The following is a 27,240-nucleotide window of genomic DNA, read 5'->3' on the forward strand; positions in this document are numbered from 1 at the left end:
GTAGCCTGAGGGCTTGCTGTTGGGTGGGGCCAGTCCCTAGGGTTGCCTGCCCTGGCTGAACTGGATTAAATCTGTGTTCTAGTGGGTGTGGCAGACCTCTGGGCTATCAGGCCAGGGGAAGAACGTCCTTGGTGTCTGCCAGTGTCTGTGTCAGCATGCCTGCACCAAGTCACAACAATGGCCACCACCAATGTCCTAAACCTCAGAGAGGTCCTACCTCTCACCAAGATGCACCCAGAGCCCACTAGGTGAGTCTCTTTTCACCAAAGGACTGTGCAGCCTTCTTTTTGGTGATTTTAGGTTGCTCTCTGAGATGAGTGAATTTGTGCATAGGCCCCTTAAAAGCCGGGTTTTCAGCTTTCGTCTGATAGCTTTTCTGGGGGTATTCCTCACTGCAGTTAATAGCCAGTGAAGCCAGATAGTATGACACTTGTCTCAGTTGTGCTGAGTCTGAAGGATGCTTATAGCAGTATTGGCCCCTGCTCAGGTCCCCACTTCTTCAGAGAGGGCTGTGTACCTTAGGGTGGCTCCCGCCTGGCTGGCTGTGAAGCTCTGCCATTCACAAAGGTGGCTTTTTCCTCTCCAGAAGGAATTTCTGCCTCTTCCACTTCAGTCAGGACTGTCCCTTGTTGTGGGGCTTCTTTTTATCCAGTTTTCAGTTCTCTCCCCAGGGTAATTTTCCAAAGAATATTTGTTACCTGGCTGTGTTTGTGGGAGGAGATGAGTTCAGAGTCTACCTATGCCACCATCTTGACGAGATCTGGGTTCTTGCCCTTTAACCACAGTGTAGGAGATAGGCTGTATCACACGTGCCAGATGATAACTGTGAAAGCGGGATGAGGGGTACGTGGGAAGTTACACTGCTCTCTTGCATGTTTAAACATTTCTGTAATAGAAAGCTTAAAACAATAAAAGAAGTTGGGTGCCTCATAAAGAGAGGGAGGGGACGAGAGGATACCTGGCAAGGGGGGTGCTCAGTCCGTCAAGACGAGGGTTTAGCTCTCTCAATAAGGACATTTCGGGAAGTGTAATCATTGAGGTTAGGAAGGAGATCTCTTTTCATATAACAGGAAAATAAGGAGGAATGGGAAAGGGTTTTTATGAAGGTTTTTTGGTGGAAATTTCCTATCTCATGACTTCTAGCTCCTCTGTGATTGGTGATCCAGCACATTTGCAGAGCAAGTGGAGATGGCCTAAGTTTGAGGAAAGTGAAGGAGATTGAAATAAAGTTTAGTAGCATCAGAGAGAATGGACGAAGGAAACAGTGACCTAAGCTCCATTTGTTTTCTTCATGTGTTAGTAACCATGGGGTCATTATTTGTGGAATGAGTGAAGGTTTTCCAGCTAGTGCTGGGGCTGAATTTATCGTGGTACCAGTAGATTCAATTGTGAGATTTAACCCTATAGTGATCAGTTATAGGAAGGCATTTCTGGAAAAGGCAGAGAGATTGGATTTTGCCAAACAGGAAAGATTAAATGAGATTGGATGGGGCCCATTTGTAGTGGAGCTTTTTAAATGTTGGTTACCTGATAGACCATCAAATCTACCCCGGAGAGGGAGGGAATGAAGACAGGAGCTAAGTGGATGAGGAGTAAGTGGAAAGATGAATGGCCTAGAGTTGAAAAGTTAACAAGGGGAATATAAATCAGAAGACCAAAGGGTGGAGTGTCAGACTGTGTTAATCTGGATGGCAGAAGTGTTCCTGGTGATAAGCTCTGGAGTATGGCAGCAACTGCACTGGAATGGAAGTAAAGGACCCTAAGATGAGATGATGTAGGATCTGAGGTACTGGGCTATTGGCTGGTCCATCCACATGGATGTTAGAGCCCTCCACAGCTTCCTCACCTCTTCAATTTCCCTGCCCTGGACCCCATCCCACCTTGTGTCTCTCTCAGGCCCCCCACAGGATCTGCATTCATTCTTTGACCCTAAGCTTCAGACATTGTAGGGTCAATGGCATAATCTGGACAAGAAAATACAAGCATGGAAGTGAGAGAGGGCTGTAGTGGACATTGGTTTTGTTTTTGTTTTTTCTTTTAACAACCAGCATTCACATATCTTTCTGGAAAAACTTCAAGCACCCTCTAGGACACTCACCCCATGTTTGAATTTCCTTTCCTCCAGACCCCTATTGTGAGGGTAGGTATGTGTGCAGTCCATGGTGAGTCCCCCAAATATCTGTAACCTGGTGCATAGTCTGGGACTCACTTCTGGTTTGTGAGCTGCAGGTGTTCTAGGGGAGACCAACCATGACTCCACCAAGGCCGTGAATATCAAAGGAGGCACCTCCATCCTGAACATGAACTTTACACAGTAAGGGCAAGATCTTGTACATTTCCGTCAAGCATGGATGGAAGGAAGGCAGCAAGATCACCTTTCCTGAAGAGGGGGATGCCATGCCTGATGACTTCCCTGAAGATATTATTTTAGTGCTCAAAGAACGGCCTCGTGCCTTTTTGGAAAAAGGCAGCAGTGTGCTGTGCAGTGCTCAGATCAGCCTCAAGGAGGTGGTGCATGGATCAGATTGAGGAAGTGGGGGAGCGGACAGGGTCAAGATATGGGGATGAGGAGGCATAAACCTTTGTTCCACCAGCAAGGTCATTCTTTCGCCTCTTCATTTTTTCTTACCTCCCTACTCCCTCTAAGTCATCTTTTCCTTACTCTCAGCTTTATTTTACCCTGGGAGGTAGGCGGCTGCCTTGTCACCATTCTACCACTGACAGCTGAGTGATGCTTTTGCTCTGCAACTAAATGTCATCAACTGGGCAGCCTGAAGAAATGCCCAGAGAGGGGAACCCCTTGCCCCAGGTGCATTTCCAGTAGGGAAACTTCAGTGTCAAGTCTAAAATATCCTTCCCCAACACATTAACATGATCCACATGACAGATTCTTAAGCAGCATCTATGCTGTTCCTTGCCCCTCCCGCACCAGCCCAGGATCCACTGCAGTGGTAACCCCCAAACTCCCCTCCCAGGTTCACCCACCCGTGGAGTCCTCCAGTCACTGACTTCTAAATCATGATGAAGCCACTGTTTCTTCTTCATTGTCATTTTCTGAAGTGGACACGTGTCCTTCTTCAGAGAGGAGACCTGTCTTCCCTACTGCTCTGAAGGTTAGAAATCACTCAGTGAGGGGAAGGTGTGGGCTGTTCTACATTTTTGTTGAGGCCAAGCTGAGAGGCAGGAGACAGAGCCCATCTCCTCAGACTTCATCAGGGAGGAATTGAGCTTCGGGAGGCACATATCTCTGTCAACAAGAGTTCCAGGGGACTGGTCACCTTTAGAAACCAAAGGAAGCAATCAGAAAGAACTGGACTAACTCCTTACTATCCTGAGGGACAAGCCCTGAGTTACCCAAAACCCATGCCCCCAACACACTACACAGAAAAGACTTCTCTATTATTAGAGAATCATTTACTGGAGAGAATCAATATACTGCACAAGGAAGGAATTATTTGGGGGTAGAAAATTTTCCTCTCTGGAAATTCTGGAGAAGCATTTTCTGTTGAAACTGCCTTCAACAGTGGTGAGAGCAGTCGGAGGCCCCTGGCTGGCTTGACCCCTGTAGGTGGGGCTTGGACAGGGACAGGCTCCCTGCGGGGCACAGATAATCCAATAGCTGGTCCCTAAAGGCCACAACTTTCTGGGGGTGTCTGTCCTTGTCTCTGATCCATCTAATACTTGTAGGATCACTCTGGCCAGCAAAGACAGCTTCTTGGTGGCAGGACTTGGTGTTTGTCACTTTACAGGAGGGAGCCCTGTAGTTGGAAGGATGCCCCTGGATGGGCTCTGTCTGGGCCTGCACTTCTGCCTTCTGCTGAGTTTTCCCAAACTTCCTCAGGGAGGGGAGGGGCTCTTAAGGCCAGGTGACATCTGTTGCATATCGATGCTCCAGTTCCTGCTCTGGGAACTTCCCAGGGACTGTCATGGTCTTCTGAGCTGTGCTCGTCCCATTAAGGGCAGCTCTTCTTTTAACTAGGCCTCTGCTCTGTGCAGATGATATGGAGCTGCCCTTTTCCTGGGAATTTTCTTGCCTTTTGCGTTTTGTCTCAGGATAAAGCCATTACAAAAAGTGCTTCATTTTTTTTTTTTTTTCTGCAAAGGTTTTCAGGAGGAGGCTGTCCCTTCTGTAATGGGGTCTGGGAAGACTTGCTCTCAAACATCTCCTCTAATGCCTTATCCTGAGTAGGGAAACTCTTCCTTCTAGGTTGGAATGTCTGCAACCCTGCATCCCCTCCACCAAGACTTTCTGTTTTGGGGCCTGGAGGGCTTGCTCTCTTTGCAGCTGGTGGGAAATTCTTATCCTGGCACCTCCTTAAGACTTTCTTAGGGACCCAAGGCTCCTGCTGCTGCTCCGTGCTGATTCCTCTGTCCTCCAAATGGACATGAAGCACCTGGGAAGCTCCCATGTCCCCAGTGGAGACACCCTGGGCATGAGTCAGTGAGGCCTTGTAAGTCAAGCTCTCTGAGGCAAGGGAGCGTCAGTGGGTTGACCTTGGGCGTAGCTCTGCTCCCTCCTGTCCAGTTTAGACTTTAACTCACCAAACAGCTGTTCTTTAAGGACTTATGACTCAGAGTCTAGGGGAATTAGTCTTTTTGGCGGGGGGCTTTCAGTGGTCCCAGTAGTTTCTACTATACTCTGATTCACATTTGCCATTTGGGGCTTCCTGGCTTGCTGATTGTCAAGATGTTACCAGTTTTTGATTGAAAAGCATCAAGCTCCTCTGCCCTGAATATCTCCCTGGACACGTTGACCTTGGAGAAAGGTTCTGACCTCTTCTCTGTCTTTGCTTTGTTGTGTTTCTACTCCACCCCTGGAACTCACACTCTTCCCCTTTGGCTCATGTCTGGCCCCAGCTTTCCCTGCAGGCAGCTTTGGGGGGGGTGTATGTGGCCTAGTAGAGTCTGTCTCTGACTTGCTTTGTCTGTGATGTCATGTGTGACAGGCAGAAGAGTCTGTCTGGCACCCTTAGTTCTCCGAATATCCTCTGCAAACTTATGGTTGATATGAAAGGGTGATCATCTCGGGGTCCCCTGCCCTTCCTTGCCCACAGGTGAGCTGGTCAGGAGATGATGATCCAGGACAGGGGCTGAATTTCTTGTTCCCATTTTGTATCTGTGAAGAGATTTGGAGCTTCCTACAAAGGTCTTGAAGGCCCAAGATTTGGAGTCCACCTCAGAAATCAGGTTCGCTGAGGAGGGAAGGTGGGGATGGGACAAGGACTGGGATGCTGCATCTTTCAAATTAAAGATCTCTATGGATTCAAGGACCCTGCAGGGAAGGCCCCACAGCATCCTCATATGAAACCTTTTAATATGGGCTTGCAGCATCTGTCATGCACTGGAATCAATGAAGGAAAGCTCCTGGAAGGTATCCAGGGAGTCATCCTCACCCACTGATGGTGGCAAACTTCTCTGTGTTTTCTGGGTGTGGGATTTTGCAGACAGCAGCAATGTCTGCTTGACATCATGCCATGAACTCCGCACAGTCCCAGGGAGCCAACCCTCATTGATTTCCTCAAACTCCTTGCCCAAATGTACTTTCAGGACATTTTCTATTTGTTTCTAACCTAGACTGCCCCTGAGGCCCTTGAATTTTTTTCCAACAGACTTGGCATGTGACTATGTAGATCTCTCTCAGAGTTATACCCTGGATCCTTATCTGAAGAGCTCTCTGGGTCCCTCAACAGATGATCTTTTGGCCCATTTTGTGGGCTATGTCACTGATCCAAGCATTTATGAGCTCCTCTCATAGAAGCTTCCAGGATGGCTCAATCCAACATTTAGATTTTTGTTCACAGAAACCCATGAGAGTCCATTATTTCCCTCTGACTCAGGTGTCTCTGGAAAATTGCTCAGAGTCATAATCAGTGACAGACACTCGTGGACCCTTCAGGACAGGCCCCACAGGTGTTGGATGAGCCTCTTTCAAAGGTGGTCCTCTAGTTTCTCTCAAACCTCATCACTAAGAGAAAACTGCAAGAAGGATGGAGATTGAAATATGGGCCTGGAACGCCCAATGGTAAGGAGAGTTGGGAGCTGAAGGACAAAAGTCTTCCTGAGATCTTTGGACCACAGAGGGTGAACCCCACGGACTTTCCTGTTGCTTCTGCAACATGTTCCATTCCAGGTATTGAATTTCAGATGAAATGAGAGACTCCAATTCATTCTGGAAACACACTCCACAGATCCTAATCTGAGGCAGAGGACCAATGGTAGGATTGGGAGTGGGGATTGAAGGTGGGCCTGGGGCTGGACCTGAGTGAAAGGTAGGGGCTTGGATTGGGGCAGGGTTTGAGGCAAGGCTTGAGGCTGGATCTCAGGCAAGGACAGAGGTAAGGGATGAGGAAGTACTGGGGATTCTTGGTCCATGGAGGAATTTGAGATTCTGTTGAAAATAAAGATTGAGGAACAGTCACCTGAGACATGGTCAGCAGAGGGCGAGGACTTGCTGTGCAGAGACGAGATCCCAGGAGAGCTGGACATGTTTTTGCTGTAGATGGTCCTCTGAGGTCTTAGGATATAGAAGCTGCTGGTGCTTGTGCAGCTCCTTTGGTTTCCCTTTGCTGCTCCAAAAAGGAAGGGAGAGTGCCGAGTCGTGCTTATCAGCAATTGACTCCAACATTTTCCCTGAAGAATTTAGCTCATAGTCTGGCCTAAAATCTTTTGGAAAAGAATCCTTTTTATTTTCCTCTTCCTCCAACATCAGGAAATCACTCCTCTGTTGGCCTTGTCTCTCCAGGAGTGCCAGGACAGATGGGCTGAGAAATGAGAGGTTATCAGGCTCTACAAGGTTGGTTGGAGGGTTTCCCTCGAAAGACACCTCTGAAGAATGGAGGGCAAGAAACTCTTGACTGAAGTCACATTGTGCCAGGGTGGAAGGGAATAAGTCTTTGCCATGAGCTTGCCTCAAGGAGAATTCTCAAATCAACAGACTCGAATGATCAGTGCCTCTGATTTTCAGGACACAAGTGGACCACCAACTGGGGCTATCTGGAGATGAGTTCTCCAAGACAGGCTTCAATAAAGTGGAAACTGATTTAAATTGAGTCACAGTTAAAGGGCGGTCTGGTGGTGGTGAAACAGACATGGCTGGTGGTGTGTGATGACAAGCCAATGAATCACTGAGATTCATTGTCTGGGACAAATCTGGTAAGGGTTTGGTATCTTGGGAAAGGGTGGAGTCAAGAGAGAAGATGGTATGCAGAGACAAACTAGCCTCTGTTTGGACAACAGGATCTGCTGTCTAAGGGTCATGTGGTGAGAGATGGGGAGAGGCAAAAAGTTGGTATGTGGAATGGTCCACGGGGAATGTGGCCTCTGGTTGAACAACAGGATCCACTGTCTGAGTGTCATGTGGTGAGAGAAGGGGATAGGCAAGGGGTTAGGGTGGGGAATGGTCCACTGGGAATGTGGAATCCAAGGGAGGAAAAGGCTCTGGTAGCAAAGAGTGACCCAGTGATGAAAGTGAAAGAAAGTCAGCCAAGGGTGTCATTGGGTTAGGTGAGAGAATGGAGGGGGGCGGTGGGGAAGGCTCAGGCTAAGGGGCTGGTATTAGGTCTCCTAGAGGGACTGCTGAGAAGGCAGAGGACAGAGTACATGATGACTCAGTCACGGAAGCTGTGGAAGCCGGAGAGGACACAGAGAGGGTATCATCTTCCAGGTCCTCCAGGAGCAGCAGCCGATTGACCTCAGCAGTTGTGCTATTACACACCTCACAGGAGGGGTCTGGACAGAGCAGTTGACGAAAGCGGATGGTATCATGATGCTGGCCCAAGGGGCTGTGGGAGACAAGAGGTACAAAGCTGCAGCCAGCCCGAGAACAAGGAAAGGAGGACCTATGGTCTGGCAGAGGAGGGGCCACCTGAAGCCTGCTGCCCCTTCACAATGCCCCACATCCATGACTTCACAGCACACTCAGCAGCCCTCACCCCAAGCCTTCATTCACCTACCCGTTCCTATAGCAACCTCCCTCCCGTGACCCAGGCTTCACTGAATCCCTGGAATTGCACAGAACATGCTAAAGAGGGATCAGGAAAGAAGGGGAAAGACTAGTCACCTTTTCAGAATAGAAAGCAGCTTCCTTTTCTCCTCTCTTTCTCTCTCGTAATGTCTCCAACCTGGGAAACCAGGAGAGTGGGTTGTATATAATGAAGGTAGAAGCATAGGTGTTAGACAGGAGTCCCTTTATGGGAGACCTTAGGGACATTAGGCTCTGAAAGCCCCAAGAATCAGCAGGTGAGGTCAAATGGTGGATGATATTAACAAGGTTCACACGTGTATGTTGCTTCATTTATAAAGTACTTTCACATACATTATCTCATGTGATGCTAGAAACCACCATGTGAGGAGCACAGGTCAATGGTTACCTCAAAGAGGAATCTGATCATCCAGGAAGTCAAAGTACTTTCACAAGGTCAGGAGACAGAAGCTCTGACTCTCATCATCTCACATGGACACCTATTGGGCAACACCCCTTGTCCAGGTCCATCACTGCTTCATGCCCAGTGGTGGGCAGAGCAGGAATTTGAGAAGTGTCTTGGGTTCTGACTGCCTTCCCATGAGCCTCTCCTCTGAGGGCTCTGTTTTCTGAGAGGGACTGTTAGCAACCGACATCCCCAGAGATCATGGACCTGGGACCTCATGGAAAGGACAGGAAGAGTCACCTTTGGAGAGCTCAGGTGGAATAGGCAGAACCTTACCTCCCAATGTCCCACCTTTCCTTCTCCTGGCTCTGCCCTGATGCTGAGAACAAAAAGAAAAGAATGAGGGGCTGGGACTCATTTCTCTCATTCCTCTCTCTAGGAAACTCAGACATTCGTTATCCAAGAAGGGTATGACTCTCTTTTAATTATAGAACTTTGTGTTCCTTCCTCTCATTAATTTTTAAAGGTGATAAAATATTTTCAATTTTCCCCTCTTGAAAAACTCAAAGAGGAGCTGACCCCGTGGCCAAGTGGTTAAGTTCGTGTGCTCTGCATTGGCGGCCCAGGGTTTTGCAGGTTCGGATCCTGGGTGCGGACCTGGCACTGCTCATCAAGCCATGTTGAGGTGGCATCCCACATGCCACAACTAGAAGGACCCAGAGCTGAAATACGCAACTATGTACTGGGGGGCTTTGGGGAGAAGAAGGAAAATAAAAAATAAAATCTTTTAAAAAAAAAAACCTCAAAGAAGGATTTTTATCTCTGAAGTTCACACTTGATAGTCTCAGTCAGAAGTCATCTGCTCAAGGAGGGCATAGACTCTAAGGCCAACAGTCACGCCTTTGCTCCCTCAGACAGGACCCTGTATCCAGGGACAGAGCTCAGACTCCAGTCTCTGCTTAGAGGCTCAGCCCTGCTCTCTTGATCTGCCTGACACGAAGGAAGGCTTGGTCGAGTGATGCCTGGCGTGGGAATGTGACTCACCATCAAGCGCTGAGAACTCTGTTCTCCTGCAGAGATCCAAAACTCTCTAAATAACCTAATCCAGGACTACAGAATCACTGAGTTTGGGGCTTTTATCCTGGAATTCTCCCTCACACCCAGGTGGTCTGTGAGCTTCAAAAGGAATCAGTCCCAGCTGAGCCCCTAGCCCTGCCCTACCTCTTTCCCTAGGTGGATGACATTCTATCCTCTACTTACACTTCCCACCTTAGGTGTCTCTCTGAGCCAACCAAACTCACTTTAAAATGTGGGAATAGAAAAGGAAACAACAATAAAGCATCACTGTTGGGGGCTCGCCCAGTGTTCCTTACCTTTTGGAAATCTTTGGTTTTCCAGAAGGTTCGTAAAGATGGAATCCCCACCAGGTAGCACAGGAACAGAAGGAGCAAACACAACCCACACAGGAAGGTGAGGTTGGGATGAGTATCCAGGAACCCAAAGCTCAGACATGACTCAATAGGGCTATTCAGAAATGAGAGAACATTCCAATGACTGAACTCCATTGTCTGAATCACAAGGCTGCCTGAAGCAACTGAGCTCTGAGAGTACAGACCCTTGGCTGTAGTCCCAGGCCTGCATCACGGAGCACTGAAGAGTCACAAAGGGTTTCTGAGGGTGGGGGAGGGGACAGCATGAAGAGGTGTGCCCACCGCCCTTCCCCCACCCACCAGCCCAACACATCTCTCCACCCCTCCTGGGCCTTCTAGGTCCCTCTGCCCTACCTGTCATCCTATTTTCCAACTCCACCCTTTCATCGTATCATACGTTTACCTTAATGAAATTTTCTGCTTGTTCCATCTGTAACCCAGATATTACCTGGGTCCCCCTTTAATCTTTGGAGAACTAGACTTGGGTCTCACCATTCTACTGCCTTGAAAGTCTGAAATGCTGCCTGGAAGTTTTGCTTTTACTCAGACTTTTACACTCAGGATCATATAAGTCCTCAAGTCCATCTTCCCTATAGAATGTTTTTGCCTTACGCAAACTCAGATATAGAACTTAAAAGTTCTTGTACACTGCTAAAAAACACAATTCAACTTAGTAAATGTGAAGATCTAATTGGCTTTATTAAATGATTCATGAATCAGGCAGCGTCTCACATGGCAAGCAGAGAGAAACTCTGTGGGGTCACACAACATGGAAGTTTTTTATAGTAATGAGGTGGGGATAAGGACAGGAAGTCATCAGCAAGGAAAAAGTGAAAGTTCAGGTAATGCTGGCTTCTCATCGGCTGAGCTGTGGTGTGTTTCCATTGGCTGGTCCTGTTGCTAAGCAAGAAGGAAGACTTGCTCCTGCTGGAGCAGTGAAGTAGTTGCACATCCTGTTTGGGAGCAAGGTATGTCTCTTCCTGCTGGGGTCAGTAACTGACGTCTTCCTGCTTGGGATAATTGATGAGGAGTGGTAGGGTGTGAAGGCTCCCTCTACAGGCCTTCCTGACTTCAATTTTAGTTGAGGTTTCTTTTATTAATTTTAACAACACTTACTTAGTTCTGTGAATGTTGAATAGCAAATTTCAGTTTTTTGTTTCAGTCAGCCTATACCATCTTCAATCAGAGGGGCTGACTCAAATAATTAAAATGAATAATTCATTATTTGACATTCACAAAACTAAAATCAGTACCATACTTGTAATTAAGATGTTTTCAATAAACTCCTTGCAAGCTGCGTTCAGTACAGTGTTCTTTCAGTGAATGAGATATACCCTATCTGTAGTGCATGCAGTAGAGTCTTTAAGTAACCTGTAATAAAGATGTTCCTAAGAAACTACTTAAGAGCTGCATTCAGCACGGTGTTCTTTCAGTGAAGGAAAAGGACGCCTTTTCTGTAATGCATGTAGTGAAGTGTTTGAGAGACTTTCAGTACAGTCATTTCTAACAATCTACTTGAAAGCTGTGTTCAGCTCAGTGTTTTTTCAATAAATGGAAGTTATACACAGTGGATGATGTATGTTGTGAAATGTTTATCTACTTGTAATAAAGATGTTTCCATTAGGCTACTTGCAAGCCTCATTCAGCGCAATGTTCTGTCAGTGAATACTAGTGATAATCTGTAATGCATGTAGTGATGTGTTTAAGTAGTATTAAAGATGTTTCTAGAGCCAGCCCTGATGGCCTAATGGTTAAAGATTGGTGCTCTCACTGCTTCAGTGGCCCAGGTTCGTTTCCCAGTCACAGAACCACACCACCCATCTGTCAGTTGCCATGCTGTGGCGGTGGCTCACATAGAAGAACTATAAGGACTTACAACTATGATATACAACCATGCACTGGGGCTTTGAGAGGGAAAAAAAAAAGAGGAAGATTGGCAACAGATGTTATTTTAGGGCAAATCTTTCCCTGCAAAAAAAAAAGATGTTTCTAACTATTTGCAAGCTGCTTCCAGCATGTGTTCTTTCAGTGAATAAAAGTAATACCCATTATGTAAAGAATGTAGAGAAGTGTCTAAGAGACTTGTAATAAAGATGTTTCTAACAAGTACTTTAAAGCTGCACTAGCGCAATGTTCTTTTGCTGAATGAAAGTGATACTGATCCTGTAATGCATGATGCGAAGTATTTTAAATACTTTCAATAAAGACATTTGAATAAGCTACTTGCAAGCTGTGTTCAGCAGTGTTCTTTCCATGAATGGAATTGTACCCATTTCGTAAGGCATGTAGTGAGTCGTTCAAGAAATTTGTAATAAAGATGTTTCTAACAAGCTACTTGCAAGCCGCATTCAGTACAGAGTTCGTTCAGTGCATGGATGTGATACACATTCTGTAATGCCTTAGAGAAGTGTTTACAATACAGGTGTGTGTCACTTAACAATGAGTATAAGTTCTGAGAGATGAGTCATTAGGCGATTTTGTCATTGTGTGAAGATAATAGAGTGTACCTACACAAATCTGGACAGTATAGCCTACTACACACCTGGGCCACATGATACTAATCTTATGGGACCACCATCGTATATGTGGTCCATCATTGACTGAAACGTTGCTATGGGGCACATGACCGTAAAAAGTAAATGTAAATAATTAAATCTTCAAATGATCTTAGGGTAAGTGAGTAGCACTTATTTTTTTGAAGTTAGCGAAGGTTAAGCTGCATAAAGACCATCAGGACTTGCTGCACACACATACACACACATGCATCCTTTCACAAGACAATGCAGTATTTTGAATTCCAGGAATAAAGTATTTTCCACTTTTTTCAATCTTTCATTTTTTATTTTGACTCTACTTTTTCTTACTCTACCTAATATAAAGACAGTCCTTGCCCTCTCCATCAGTTTCCTGACAGGTGTACACATCCCTGTCGTAGTCAGTGCAGGCTGCTGTGACAGAAATACCACAGGCTGGGCGGCTTAAACCACAAACACTGATTTCTCACAGTTCTGCAGGCTGGGAAGTCCAAGATCAAGGCACCAGCAGATTCAGCGTCTGGTCAGGCTCACTTCCTGGTTCACAGACAGTTGCCTTCTCCCTGCAACCTCACGTGGTGGAAAAAGAGGGTGAGGGAGCTCTGTGAGGTCTCTTGTATGAGGACACTAATCCTCTTCATGAGGGCTCCACCCTCATCACGGAACCACCTCCCAAAGGCCCCATCTCCTAATGCCATCACATTGGGATTTGGTTCCAACATATGAACTGGGGGGACACAAACATTCAGTCCATATACTGCCCAAAGGCCGGGATAGGTTACATTATGCTAAGTTGTTGATCCCTCAGCCCTCAGGTGGCAGGTGGGACCCAGGAGTGTCAAAGCCCAGGGCAGAATCTTGTCTTGTGCAGCCTCATCCAAGTGCCCTTGTGGGCCCTGTAAATATGATCTCTTCCTAAGAGCGCCTTGCCACGAAAAAGGCTGAGAAGCTCTGCTCTATATGATCACCCCACGTATGTTCAAAAATCAACCACCTGTCACGCTTTCTTCAGGCTCCTCCTGTCAGGTTTAAATAATCCCAGTACTTCCCTCCCCTCCTCCTACATCTTCTTTTCCAAACTCCTTATCTTCATGACAGCTGTCCTCTGACGGGTCTCCTAATTTCTCACGTCTTTCTTAAGCTGTGATGCCCTTGCTCTGACACCCACAGCCCAGCACTGTCACCTGATCTCTGTGAAAGGGTGAGACAGCCTTCACTCTGGTGGGGTCTCCTTTCAATTACACAGGAACAGGTACCCTTCCTGGAGGACAAAACCTGCTGGGAGGTGCCACTTCCTCCTTGCCTTGATAGGCAGCCTGAGCCAAGTTTCATTTAATAAATATTTACTGCTGGAAACCAGGAGACACAAGTACCTGTAAGTCATGTCTCTGTCCTTGAACCATGAGCTGCGGTTTTAGGGAAAAACCCTGCACAGGTCAAGAGTGACACCACTGTACAGGAGAGGTCCCGGCACATCTGGGAACTGCCAAGCGATCTCAGGAAGAGATCAGAGAAGGGACAGACACTGTGAGTGACAACTGCTCCAACACACCGGGCTCCTCAGGAGGGCGTCCCTGCAGCTCTCCCCTCTCCGGTTTCTGATACAAATCAACAAAGATGGTCAAAGAGCAGCTTGCCTCCTTTAAAAGGGCACGTGTTGGATAAATATCCTTAACATACACTGAGTGCCTTCAGTTAACACCTACCAGAAGTTTCAATAAAAAGGCTTTTCCCCAAATGCTGGTACGATTCCTTTTCAGAACAAGGAACAAGATTCTAAAGGTACAATATTTGGGGTTTTTTTTCTTTTTGTACCACCAAAAAGAAACCCCATCGATGTTTAGTGGGAGAGGTCCATAGCTCCTGCTCCCCCCACACTAACATCAACTGTGAATAAGAAACTTACGTGTCTAATTTATAAAGCACTTTACTTGCCGTTATCTCAGTGGATTTTCACAACCACGCTGGGACGCAAGCAGGACAGGTATTATTGTGCCCCTTTTATCAATGAGTAAAACTGAAGCTCAGAGAGGGTGAGTGACTTCCCCAGATTGTTCAGCAAGTGAGTAGCAGAACCCTGACTACTGAATCCCCTACATCTTCAACGCTTCTATTTTAAACAATGTCAATAAGAGACTTCTTAAAATAAAAAGTGTGCCCGAGTCCTAAAATTAAAGCACTTGTGTGGCTAAGAATATTCACTTTGTCCATTAAATGCTGGCAAATGTGGGAAGTAAAGAAAAGCTATTTTTGTTATTCTGTCACCTCTCAGGTATCTTTTCCTTTTCCACCTCAGCACCAGCGTCTTTATAGGTTTTCTCTATTGCCCTCTTAAAACCTGCTTTCAAGAACTATATTACACATGACTATCAGTAAAGTGTAAACGGACAATAACAGTTCAAACCTCCCTCTTCCAGGAATACAGCTCACACACTTTACATCTCTCTCCCCTCAAGCCCTGGAACAAATCTCTCACCAGAGCATTTCAGGCAGCCATGCAGAGGTGGCAGAGATGGCTTTTGGTAGCGTGAGATCTTCTCCCCACAGCCCCATAACATCTTCCCAGTGGACTGACGTCACCACAGAAGTCTGGTCCTGGATTTCAGACGGCACTTGCTTATGTCTCCCAGGAGGAGTGTTTTCCACAGGCTCTACTAGAATAACATGCTGCCATTGGAGGAGACTCAAGAGGGCTAAGTCGTTAGTTTGGGATTCTCATACATTCTCAATTTTCTAGGGACAGTCCTCTCACATCCTGACCACTGTCCCTGGCATGAGCCACATGGAGGCAGCTGTTTTCAGGATACCAAAAAGCATGAAGAACAGATTCTGGAGCGAAATCCTTTAAAGCTGCATTTAAAAGAGTAGCTGTACGATGTCCTTCATTCATCCACACAACAAACTTTTGTCGAACTCTAGTCTGTAGTGTTTCTAGAAGAAACATCAACACAATAAGGCAGTGCCTCTGCCCTTGAGCAGGTCATGGTTCAGTAAGTGAGACCTGTAAACAACTATGATAAAGTGACGCGAACTGTAAAAGAAGTAGGAATGAGAACACAGTGAAAACACAGATATTCTCCTGCCAGGAGGCAGAGGAGAGAGGGGTCAGGGAAAGCTTCAGAGCTGGTGCCAAGTGAGATGGGCCTCATGACATCTCCTTCCCCTCCTCCTCTTCTTACTCTGCCTCCTCCTCCTCCTCCTCTTCTTTTTCATCTTCTTCTTCTTACTTTATTTTTTTAGAGCAGTTTCAGGTTCACAGCAAAATTGAGCAGAAAATACAGAGTTCCCATATGCCCCTTTCCCCTGCAACACACACACAGCGTCCCCCACTATCAACATCCGGCACCAGAGTGGACATTTGTTACAATCAATGAACCTACACTGACACATTATTATCACTCGATAATCCATTAGGCTTCACTCTTGGTGGTGTACATTCTATGGGTTTGGACAAACGTACAATGACAGGTATCCACCACTGCGGGTATTTTCACTGCCCTAAAAGTCCTCTGTGTTCTTCCTCCCCACTGCCCCCTGATGTCTTTGCTGTCTCCATAATTTTGCCTTTTCCAGAATGTCATGTGGTTGGGAATCGTACAGTACACAGTCTTTTCAAACTGACTTCTTTCACTTAGTAATATGAATTTAAGGTTCCTCCATGTCTTTTCATGCCTCAATAATTCATTTCTCTTTAGCACTGAATAATGTTCAGTTGTCTGGATCCACCACAGTTGATTTATCCTGTCACCTTGGGTATCTTGGTTTCTTCCCAGTTTTGGCAATTATGAATAAAACTCCTATGAAATTTTTTTAAAAATCACTTTATTGAGGCCTAATTTACATACCATACAATTCACCCATTAAAAGTGTACAATTCAACAGCTTTTAGTATATTCACAAGGCTGTGCATCCATCACCACAATCAATTTTAGAACATTTTTTCACTGTAAAAAGAAACTCTATTCCCCTTAGCCTTCACCCTTTATCTTCTCATTCCCCCCAGCCCTAGGTTAGCACTAATCTACCTTCTCTATAGATTTGTCAGTTCCAGACATTTTATATAAATGGAATCATACAATATGTGGCCTTTTGTATCTGGCTTCTTTCACTTAGCATAATGCTTTCAAGGTTTGTTCATGTTGTAACATGTATCATTACTTCATTTCTTTTTATGGTAAATAGCACTCCACTGTATGGATAGACCGCATTTTGTTTATACATTGATCTGTTGATGGACATTTGGGTTGTTTCCACTTTTTGGCTATTATTAATGAAGTTGCTATGAACATTTGTGTACATGTTTTGGTGTGGATGTATGTTTTCATTTCTTGCTTATCCATGTTTGCAATAAGTTAAAGTCACACTTCATATAAGCTTGTTGCTTTCTGAGATGTTGGTAGCATAACTATGTTAGACTCCCTGTGAAATGAGATCTTTGGGGTCTAAATGCAGTTTTTATCAAATGTCTGGGGGCATCAATTTGTCCTCCTGCCAACACTCTCAAAATTAGCCCTTGAATCAGCAGGAATGATGGTGATGCCTAATGCTTAACATTGGGAAATAATGCACACCTTATGTCCTCAAGGGTCCATTCTTGGAAAGTCAGAAAGGGTGTTGGAAGAGGAAGCGCAATCCAGGCAGAGGGAACGTGAGAAAACTTGTGACATATGAGAGTAGATGTCTGGTCACGCTAAAGCATAGGGTATGTGCCTGAGGGCGAGAGTGGCAAGAAATTAGGCTGAAAAAGTGTAGGAGACTCAATTGTGAAAGACTTTGAGTGACAGTTTAGGAAGTTTGAACCTATGCTGACGGCAGTGGGAAGCTAGGTTTCCATAACCAGAAGACTGGCATACCCAGATCTGTGTTTTGGAAAGATGACTGGCAAAAGAGAAGCTGGCTGAGAGTTCATGGGAAATATGCAAATTAATCACTGTATCACATAGGACTCTTTCTTTCACAGACAATGGAAAATCAGATGAATTGTGGCTTAAGCAAAAAATTTTAATTTATTGGCTTATATTTCCGTACAATACAGGAGTAGATTCAGCCTCTGACTCGTGATCCATTGGTTCTGCTTTCTCAGTGTTAATTCATTCTCAAGCCAAACTTCTCTTGTGATCCTAAGGTGGCATCCAGCCAGGAAAAACAGAGCATTATTGTCCCAGTGCCCTCAACTCAAGCCCCAACATTCACGTGAATGGGACCAGCTCAGGACATAAGAACACCCCTGAGATACTTACTGGGAACCAGAGAATACCACTGGCCTCATCTAAGTCAGTGCTGCTCATAGTGTAGTCCACGGACCAGGGCCTGCTCACACATTTCTATTATCATCTGCAACATGATAAGTATAGAAATTGAGGATGGTTACAAACTTTTGTTGCAATTCGACAGAGTGATTAAATCTAATAATAAAAAATTGAGGCTTATATTTTATGTCTTTATTTTGTGGGTCGTTTTTCCAGTGCTTCATTCGTATGGTATTTTTCACAAGTATCAGTCCACAGTGTGTGGGGATGTGGGAGAGAAAGCAAACTGGGCCTTCACCACAGACAGTTTGAGGAACTGTGGTCTAATGTCCATGCTCCACTGTGAAGCCTGCGGGCAAGTCAGCTTTCTGGAAGCACACAGGGAGACTTTGGGGAGATCCTTCCCTCTCGCCATGAGAGGGGGCGAAAACAAATGTCCACTATAATCATGGGACCTAATCTGGACAGAGGAGGGGCACTCCCAGACTCACTTTAGCGCTCCTATTTTCTCATGCTTTCTTCCGTGATGACCTCCCCTTATTCAGAGTCCCTGGTAAGAATGCACCCTGCGTAAGCTTTGGATAGGGCCATTTTAATAGACTAAACATTACACGGGCGTTCACCTACCGTCCCCATTGAAGCTTCTACTACTAGAATCAAAGCAATCGAATGGCTCTTCTAAGCCATTAAGAAAAAAACAACTTTGAACAAGACTAACACGAGGGAATTGCTAAACTGAGCCGCGTCCCTTTGCCCTGCCATTGGCATTGAGGTACGGAAACCCTGTGAGCCCTAGAAGAGTCCGAAGGAAAATCATTTTTAAGACAAATTTCAGGGTCCTAAGTTTCTCATTAAAAATAAATTTTAGAAAATTGTTTTAGGTTATCTTGCCAGGTTAGTCGTATAGTAAGGAAATGGGCGCAGCAATTTGGCAAAATTGTGGCTTTCATGTCTCTTTCAAAATAAAATGGAAACAAGAAAAACACAAAAGTAAAATTAAAAAACATAATCTGAAAGTGTACTTTGATTGTTTTTCTAATTAAAGGTCTGCAATTAAAGTTTTGCTGGAGAGCAGCCTGTGTTTTTAATCTCACTGTCCACACAGGGCTAACACAGACACGGGATCTGAGAGTCTGTTGCACTCAGAGCTGGAAGGACCTTGCAGAACCTTCCAGTCTGGCTTTCTCATTTTACAGATTGGAAATTGAGGCCAGAGTAGATTTATTTTCTTCTTTATCCTTTCTTTCATGAGTGTGTGTGTGTGTGTGTTTCTCTTAAAAGGCTTGGAAACCTCATGTCTGTACAGTTTCAACATAATTTAGACCCTCAGTCTGGGGCTTCTTTCTTTCCAGGGCCCTAAATCAGCTTCCAGTATGAAGGCAAGGCCTCAACAATTGCCATATGTCAGCCAGTGCTGCCTCAAAATGTGCAATTTTTTATTTTATTTTATATTATTTTGCCAAGGAAGATTTGCCGTGAGCTAACATCCGTGCCAGTCTTCCCCTATTTTTTAGAATGTGGGCCCCCAGCATAGCATGGCTGCTAATGGAACAGTGTAGGTCTGCACCCGGGAACTGAACCCAGGCTGCTGAAGAGGAGTGTGCTAAACTTAACCACTAGGCCACCGGGGCTGACCCTCAAAATGCGCAACTTTTGCTTAAGCAAACTTTATAAACAATTGGGATAATAATGCTTTTTTGTGAAAATCTAATGGAAATATAGTATATGCCTTCATGCCTTCTGCAATAAAATAAGGTGAATGTAACTTCCACATTGCCTGATGATGGAAGTTTAGTCTAATGAGCAATTGTGCTCCTCCAGAGGAACAGGTGCAGATGGTCTGACACAAATGCGTATTGACTCCAGCCGTGGCCCCAAAACCTGTCATCATTAAAAATAATCCATCATTTCTACTTTAGGGGTTTACCTCTTTTCCTAGAAACACAATGACTGTTTATCAAATACACACACACAGTGTAAAACTGACCTGTGACAGAACTGCCTTTGGCAGGTCACGGGACCACCCTTCAGAGTCAATGTAGTTTGGATCACTTTCATCCTCTCAGGCCAAGGGAAGCACAGGGAGGGGACGGAACAGAATTATTGTTTGGTGGGTACTTACTTTCTACGTGCCCCAAACTTTCACTCACTTCATTTCTTAATGGTCCTGTGAGGGAGGAAATATTTTTCTCATTTTACAGATAAGGCTGAGCCCCAGAGAGATTAAATAACTTGCCCACGGCCACAGAGCTAAAAAGTAACAAAGTAAGGATTTGAACCAAGCTTGCTTTGGTCCCAGGCCTGCATCTTCACATTACACGATGCTGTCCCGGAGAGTAGTCACTGGGTCTTGATCTCTGACTCTTCTCCTCCACTGTCATACCAGCAGCTATCTTTTGCTGTTTAACAACCAACCCAAAACTTAGAGGCTTAAAACAATAAACATTTTATTTAATTACAATTCTGTGATCCGGGCTTAGCTGGGTGACTCTTCTGTTGATCTTGCCAATGGTCACTCTTGCGGATTCATCCAGCTGGTAGGTCAGCAGGGGCCTGGGCTTGGCTGGGACACTGGGATGGCTGGGCTTTTCTCTCAGGGCCTCTCCCTCTTAGGTGGCTCCTCCTACGGCCTCTCCACATAGCTCTAGCAGGATAACAAAATTCTTATAAGGCAGACCATGGCTCCTAAGAGCGCAAAAGCAGAACTTCTTAAGGCTTAGACCGAGAACTAACACAGCATCACTCTGCCACTTCCAGTTAGTTAAAATAAGTCACAGTCTCAACTCAGGTTCAAAGAGAGAGGACCACACAAAGGCAACTACTGGGAGATGTGGATCACTGGGGGCCAGCAATGTGACAGTGGTCACCATAACCTTCTTCAACGTTGGCATCACCAACTCTACAAGCTGCCATTTCTTCTGTTCCTAATAATTTTCTTATATCCAGCTTTTTTCTCTTCTCCTGTTTGTCCCTCCTTTCTTCTACCATTTTTCAGCTTTTCTGCATCATAACTAGCCTTCCTTAGCCAGCCACAAATAAAGGATTCCCTTCCTTCAGATCATGAACTGACAAATCACATCATGTCAACTCTGTCCTTCAGGTCGCCAGTCTTTGCAGCTCAAGTGTTCTATTGACAGAGATTCCTTCGTTCTGGTTGTTGTTTTGTTTTGTTTTGCTTTTATATCTGAGTTCAAAGCTGGAAGTCTACTTTAAAGCAAAACAGGACATTACTGCATCAAGAAGCAACTTAAGTGAATACACTTAAATGCGTTGCCCTTAGAAACAAAATCTAGAATCTGTGATTGCCCTCTTTCATTTTACCTGCAGGAAGGCAAGATGTCCAGTTCAATGGCCAAGTCAACAAACCAACATTTACCACGTTTTTTACATGCTTTAAATTCCTGTAGCAGTCACTCACCAAGGCAGAGAAGGGAGAGAGGCCTGCAGGAAGCAGATCGTTCCCAGCATTACAATTCTAGTTCATAGCAGGCTGCCGCTTACAGCTAAGATGAGATCAGATTAAATTTTCATTGAATCATTCAACTTGTCTGAGCACTGCTTTCTGCTGTCAGGAGAGATTCAAGAGTACCAAGAATTAGCCCGGGCCAGGAGACCCAGCGGCACAGACACCACCAGCATGAGGAGGGCAGAGGAAGTGAGAAAAAAATTTATATAAGAACACCCAAGGTGCCGATCCTTGCAGAAAGGGATCATGAGTTTCCATTTGAAATAGTAAGGAATTAAAATCAAAGTTGAAATAAAAGTTGAAATGGGAATTATGCTTCAAGAGTTTCTAAATCCGCTCACTGACAATGTTGATCATTGTTTATTTTATTCTGCTCCCTGCCACCGGTCACTGGCTCTTTGATTGTTGGATTACATCTCAACCAAACATTTAGGTGCAAAAGTGAAAGGAAATTAAATCCAATTTAGCTATTTATAGTCTAAATTGCTCAAGTGAAGGAGGCAACTGAGATAAAATGTCTTTGTTTTTACTTTAGACCAATTCATTGACTCTAATCTTATCTGTGCTTGTAGTCACAAACATCAAATTTTATTGAAAAATGTGCATAAATTCAGCCATAAGTGAATTATACGTGAATTCATTACAACTCTCAAAATGATTTACACAAAATCCAATTAACATTCTGTGAAAATTTTGGAGAATCTGACTAGATTCTGATGGTCTCAGGAAGAAAAACTAGATAAGTTTATCAAAGAAAAATTTGAATAAAGAATATGAGATGGAACTAACAACACTAGGTATTTAACTATACTGTAGGGCTATGATAATTAAAGTAAGACGCTACTAAAAGAAGAAAAAATATAAAACTTCTACTTGTGAAAAAAAAAGGTAGTATGAGCAACTGTTTTTTAAAAAACAACAGCAGACTGCGAAAATTACATTCAGAAAATAGGGCAAAAGGTTAGCATCTTTAGGGTTGTTTAAGCCAGCCCCATGTCATAGTGGTTGATGAGGATTGAGGCTGCCCCAGGGAGAGAAGCCCAAGGCGTGCTGCCTGCATACCAACCTATGTCACCCTCTGGAAACATAGGCCGTCCTGACCTGATCACATCTGATTCTTATCTGAAATTATAGGACCACTCAATAACCACACCCCACCTACACTGATACCATTTTAATGGCTTTTTTAACATAATTTTTCCTTTGTCTGGTAAAGAGATAACTTACATACCTATGCCTTAAATTTAGCCCTACCCTCAACCCATGCCTGCAGCCCTTCACTGCCCATGGGTCCTGTCCCCATGCCGGGAGCTCTTCACTGCCCATGGGTCCTGTCCCCATGCCGGGAGCTCTTCACTGCCCACGGGTCCTGTCCCCATGATACTCCATGCTATTCTCTGAATGAAGGAGCACTGCTTCCAGACCTTGAGATTCCAAGAAATCTTTCTTTTGACTCCTCGGCTTGCCAAGCCTGCATCAGTGGTTAAGTACACGTGCTCCATTTTGGCGGCCCCAGAGTTCACAGGTTCAGATCCCAGGCGTGCGTTCTTGGGTGTGGACCGAGCGTGGCTGGTCAAGCCATGCTGAGGCAGCATTCCAAGTAAAATAAAGGAAGATTGGCATAGATCTTCCTCACACGTACAAAAAAAGTTGATATCTTTAGAAAATGCATAATTTTATTATTATAAGAGAGAACATTTTCACAGTTATTATTTGTTGATGAACTCTGTCTGTCCGTGGCCTTTGTTCAGGGCAGCAAAATTAATCCTCCTAAAACCCCATTTTCTTCTGACATTTCCTTGTTACAGGAGTATAGTGTGAACAGAAACCTCATTAAAATGGAGTCAAGAGGCCACAAGGGGGAGCTCTCATGCCCTATCTAGATGGCAGAGCCCAACAGAAAGACAGACTCCCTCTTCTTGATGAGTAAGAGCTGTCAGCCACTGTGAGACTGTCACAATTCAGCCAAGGAAAAGCGGCTACAGTTGGAACTCTCAGTTCTTCCCATGAACTCTCTGTTCACAACAGCCATCCCCAATCCTCGTCCCCTGTATAAAGGAGTTTCCTCTCCCTTTGCCGCTACTGACTTACATATGGCTTGCTATGGGTGCAGGCCCTGAATTGATATTCTTTGTTGATCCCAGATAAATTTATTTTTGCTAGAGAAATAACTGGCTATCTTTGTTTAAGGTCAACATTTTGGTGGCCCATACGAGAATCCAGAGAAGACCCCTGATGGCTCCGAGGCTCATGAGCTAACAGGTGTGGCCCCACACAGGACCCACTGAGCTCGCTGCTTGTCTCTCGACCCGGGATTTTGAGGGTCAGTCTTCCTCCTGGGTCTGAGCTTCTGCCCACTTTGTGTCTGAAGCTCTCCAGACCTTATTCAGGATCTACTTTAAGGTTTGTCTTTTTTCGGTTAAGACCTTGTTTGTCTGCGAGCACTCAGGTGGCACTTTGGCCCCACTCTGAATCAGGCTGTCCCTTGAAACTGTGCCAGCCTTTGGTTGGATTCCTTTTGGAACTGGACTGTTTCTACTGAAACTGTGCTAGCCTTCTGTTCAACTTTTGGACAGTTTATTGGAACTGTGCTGTTCAGCCTTTGGCCCATTCCTTCAGAGCAGGAATGTTCTACTGGAACTGTGCTGTCTAGCCTTCAACCTGGCTATCGAAATCTTTTGAGGGCACCCCTCAACAGGGACCCCAGATGATTTTATATTTAAAAACCTCCATCATTCCTCATGTGCATTTCTAACTAAATGGACTGACTTGACCAAAAGTCATTTAGAATACCAATGGCCATTATAGGGAGCTTTCAAACTCCCCAAACTTACTTTTAATAAAACTGAATTGGACAATCACAGCTCTGCAATTTCCAAAGCTGAAGGGAAGGCCTATTTCTATTGCTTTCTTGAGGTTTCCAAACTTTACCACGAGTCTAAAATTGCCTCTTTGCAAAATAAGATTTTAAGATTAACTGAGGCAAACAAACGATTAAAGAAAGATAAAATGGGTTCAGGCGCCATCATGTTGCTCTCCCCCAACCCCTAGGGCTCCGGCCCTGCCTTCAGTGCCATCTTCCTCCTCCCCTTCTATACGCCTACACCTCCTCCATACCCTCAGTTCCCCGACACTAACTCTCCTGCCAGTCTTCCCCTTTTCCCTGGACCTCTCCCCACTCTCTCTTCCTCTGAAGCTATCAGAACCGTACCTTTAAAATTAAGCCTTCCGAGGATCCAAAGCTAAACTCTCAGTTTCCCTGGACTACAGCTGAACTGCAAGCCATAGTCAAAGATTTCCCCAAAATAGCCAAAGATTCTCACAAATTTGGTGAGGAATTGAATATAGTCATTCAAACCTATCATCCCAATTTCTCTGACTTATATCAGCTAGTTCATACACTTGTCAGAGAAGGCCAGGCCCAGCATTGGATGAAGACTGCTAATAGGGAAAATACTGAAAGGTCTATAGAATTACAATCAGTGGATCAACCCACTGCCCTGCTGTATGATCGGGCTCGGGCAATCACTAGATGACATCGTCAGGCAATTCCTAGGGCTTTTGCAAAGCTGTTGATTGGACCAAAATTCAGGTTTGTACACAAAAACCTGATGAACTATTAGAATCAACTTCAGATTGTTTTTAAAGAAAATTCTGGTCTAGCTTCTAGGTAGCTTTTAACTGTACATTTATTAATGGGCTGGACTAGGACCTTCCCTTCTAGTAAAAAGGACCCAGATGGGACGAGAACCATGTCCACTCCAGATTTAGTTAATCTGGCAAACCGACTCTCTTGCGCTCTAGATGCGCCACCTAAAGACAAACTGCTAAAATTCTTGTGTGTGTGTGTGGGAGGAAGATTGGCCCTGAGCTAACATCTGTTGCCAATCCGCCTCTTTTTTGTTTCTCTCCCCAGAGCCCCAGTACCTAGTTGTATATCCTAGTTGTAAGTCATCCTAGCTCTTCTATGTGGGATGCTGCCACAGCATGGCTTAAGGAGCAGTGTGTAGGTCTGTGCCCAGGATCAGAACCAGTGAACCCTGGGCCACTGAAGTGGAGCATGTGAACATAACCTTTCAGCCACAGGGCCAGCCCCCAGACCACTAAAATTCTTAATCTCCAACTCCAGCAAATGAAGGCCCCTAAATGAAACCCAAAACCTCCTAGTTTGTGTTATTATTGCAAAGAGCCAGAAGGCTGGGAAAGAGACTGTTGCAAATTTAAGCTCTTCAGGCACCTTCAACCCTCTAACCAGCCTTTCCAACGTCCTCCAAATTCCCAATGATGGGGCTCCAAGGAACTACAGGGGCTCTTCCCAATCCTCCCTCTTAATCAGCTTGGAGAAACATTTCTCCAGGTTGGAAATGGATCTCTTTTTGTCCTAACTGATGCCAGAGCCACCCTCTCCGTGCTTAACCCCACTACTGTAAAGCAGCCCCCGCCTCGGAGTGCTAGCACAGTGCAGAGAGTGGGCATCTCTAAGAAGCCTCAGCAGGCTCCTGTCTGAACCTATTCCCTTTTGTTTAGGCCCTTTTAGAGATGCAAACCCTTTTCTTCTTAGTTCCTCCACTGCTGTTTATTTATTAGGCCGAGACTTCTTAGAAAAGAATCATGCTGGAATTTCTTTCTCCCAAAAGGGAGAAATAATTCTAGAGTTTGACAGTAGCCATCAAAACAGCCAATTAAATGACACTTTGACATCTTTTATTTGCCTTGTCTCTATGGTACTAGAGCTGATTCTGGAAACACTGATCATTTGTTCCTATTGAATCAACTACCACCCTCCTAAGGGCAAAATCTTTAACTGATACTGGTAAAGCTCAGAGCACACCTTCCATCAAGAATCAATAATATCCCTCCAAATCTCTCCTCAGAATTGATCAATACCCTGTAAGTAAAGAAGCCCTTCAAGGTATAAAGCCCATTATAGAGGATCGCAAGGCTCCAGGCCTCATTGTCCCTTTACTGTCCCTGTAATACTCCTACTTTACCTGTGAGGAAACCCACGGGCTGAGGGTGGATGTTACTGCAGGACCTCCAAACAATAAACAACACCGTTATCCCTCAACACCCTGTTGTTCTAACCTTCATACACTACTAACATCCATCCCCACTGGAAGCAAATCCTTCAGGCTAATTGATTGATGCAGTGCATTCTTTACATTCTGGCTGAGGAAGCTAGCCAGTACATTTTTGCCTTCACTTGGGAAGGAAAACAATTCCCCTGGACAGAAACGACTCTGGGTTTTCCTGAGAGCTCTTCTTATTTCTCACAAATCCTGAAGGCTGGGCTGGAGGATATAGAGTTCCCTAGGGCTTCTGCTTTATTGCAATATGTGGACAATTTTCTTCTTTGCTCTCCCTCCCAAGTCTCCCCACAGGAAGACAGCCTCCACTTGCTAAAGCTTTTAGCCTTAAAGGGATATAAGGTTGCTAAAGAGAAATGGCAGTTTGCCCAAACCCAGGTTCAACATTTAGGGTATCATATATCAAAACAAGGGCTACACCTAGATCCAGATAGGTTTCATGATGGCCTAAGCTTCCCAAAACCCGAAACTAAACACCAGCTGTGAGGTTCCCTCGGGCTACTTGGTTATTGCCAAAACTGGATTCCAAATTTCTCTCTTATGGCCAAACCTCTGCATGTTTTACTGAGGAACAACAACCCCGACCTGATTTTAAGGGAAGAACTGGATGACACAGCTTTTAAAGCCTTAAAGGAGAGTTTGATGAACCCACCTGCCCTTGGACATCCCACTTATCAGAGTCCAGTTTTCCCTTCTTATACGTGAAAAGGAAGAGAGTGTTCTTGGGGTACTTACCTCAAAACAAGAGGACCACCATAAACCCATAGGGTATTACAGCCAGCAATTGGACCCTGTAGTATGGAAATGCCCACCCCACCCCCCCGAACCATTACTGCCACTGCCCTTTAGGTTAAGGCCACCATGAAAATCATTGTGGGATCCCCTTTAACCATTTTTGTAGCTCATGCAGTAGAAGCCCCCCTGAATTCTCATCACACTCGACATTTTCCAGCCAGCTGCCTCACCTCCTATGAAATCCTTTTGTTAACTGCTCCTCACATAACTCTTTTAAATTGTAATTAACCTTAACCTTGCCACTCTTCTCGCCTCCATTACCAGTGAAGTGCCTCATGACTGCTTAATGCTGACAGATCACCTCCTGACTCCT

General features: G+C 45.1%; 1 protein-coding gene, 1 long non-coding RNA gene and 3 pseudogenes across 2 annotated transcripts; all 5 read right to left on the reverse strand.

The window, feature by feature from the left end:
* Positions 1-3,395: 3,395 nt before the first annotated feature.
* Positions 3,396-10,028, reverse strand: LOC103563217 (spermatogenesis-associated protein 31D1-like). The gene is made up of 4 exons (XM_008538508.2): positions 9,740-10,028; positions 8,703-8,745; positions 8,060-8,120; positions 3,396-7,781 (listed from the first exon to the last, which is right to left on the reverse strand). The coding sequence occupies exons 1-4, from the start codon at positions 9,929-9,931 to the stop codon at positions 7,541-7,543; spliced, it is 537 nt and encodes a 178-aa protein (XP_008536730.1). The 5' UTR covers positions 9,932-10,028; the 3' UTR covers positions 3,396-7,540.
* LOC103563222 (spermatogenesis-associated protein 31D1-like) lies at positions 3,518-4,481 on the reverse strand (annotated as a pseudogene).
* Positions 5,020-5,708, reverse strand: LOC139078363 (spermatogenesis-associated protein 31D1-like; annotated as a pseudogene).
* Positions 5,737-7,090, reverse strand: LOC103563221 (spermatogenesis-associated protein 31D3-like; annotated as a pseudogene).
* Positions 10,029-16,132: 6,104 nt separating the features above from the next.
* Positions 16,133-17,696, reverse strand: LOC139078457 (uncharacterized). The gene is made up of 2 exons (XR_011531409.1): positions 17,571-17,696; positions 16,133-17,450 (listed from the first exon to the last, which is right to left on the reverse strand). It is a non-coding gene; the product is annotated as an uncharacterized lncRNA (long non-coding RNA).
* Positions 17,697-27,240: the final 9,544 nt, after the last annotated feature.

This window comes from Equus przewalskii, chromosome 22, assembly GCF_037783145.1.
Source record: "Equus przewalskii isolate Varuska chromosome 22, EquPr2, whole genome shotgun sequence".
Lineage (NCBI taxonomy): Eukaryota > Metazoa > Chordata > Mammalia > Perissodactyla > Equidae > Equus > Equus przewalskii.

Coding starts and splice junctions, on each gene's coding strand:
- LOC103563217 (XM_008538508.2), bottom strand. CDS start 9,931: ATGGAGTTCAGTCATTGGAATGTTCTCTCATTTCTGAATAGCCCTATT. Junction 8,746..9,739: donor AAACCAAAGATTTCCAAAAG/GTAAGGAACACT, acceptor TTTTGTTCTCAG/CATCAGGGCAGAGCCAGGAG. Junction 7,782..8,059: donor CTGCTTTCTATTCTGAAAAG/GTGACTAGTCTT, acceptor TGTCTCCCACAG/CCCCTTGGGCCAGCATCATG.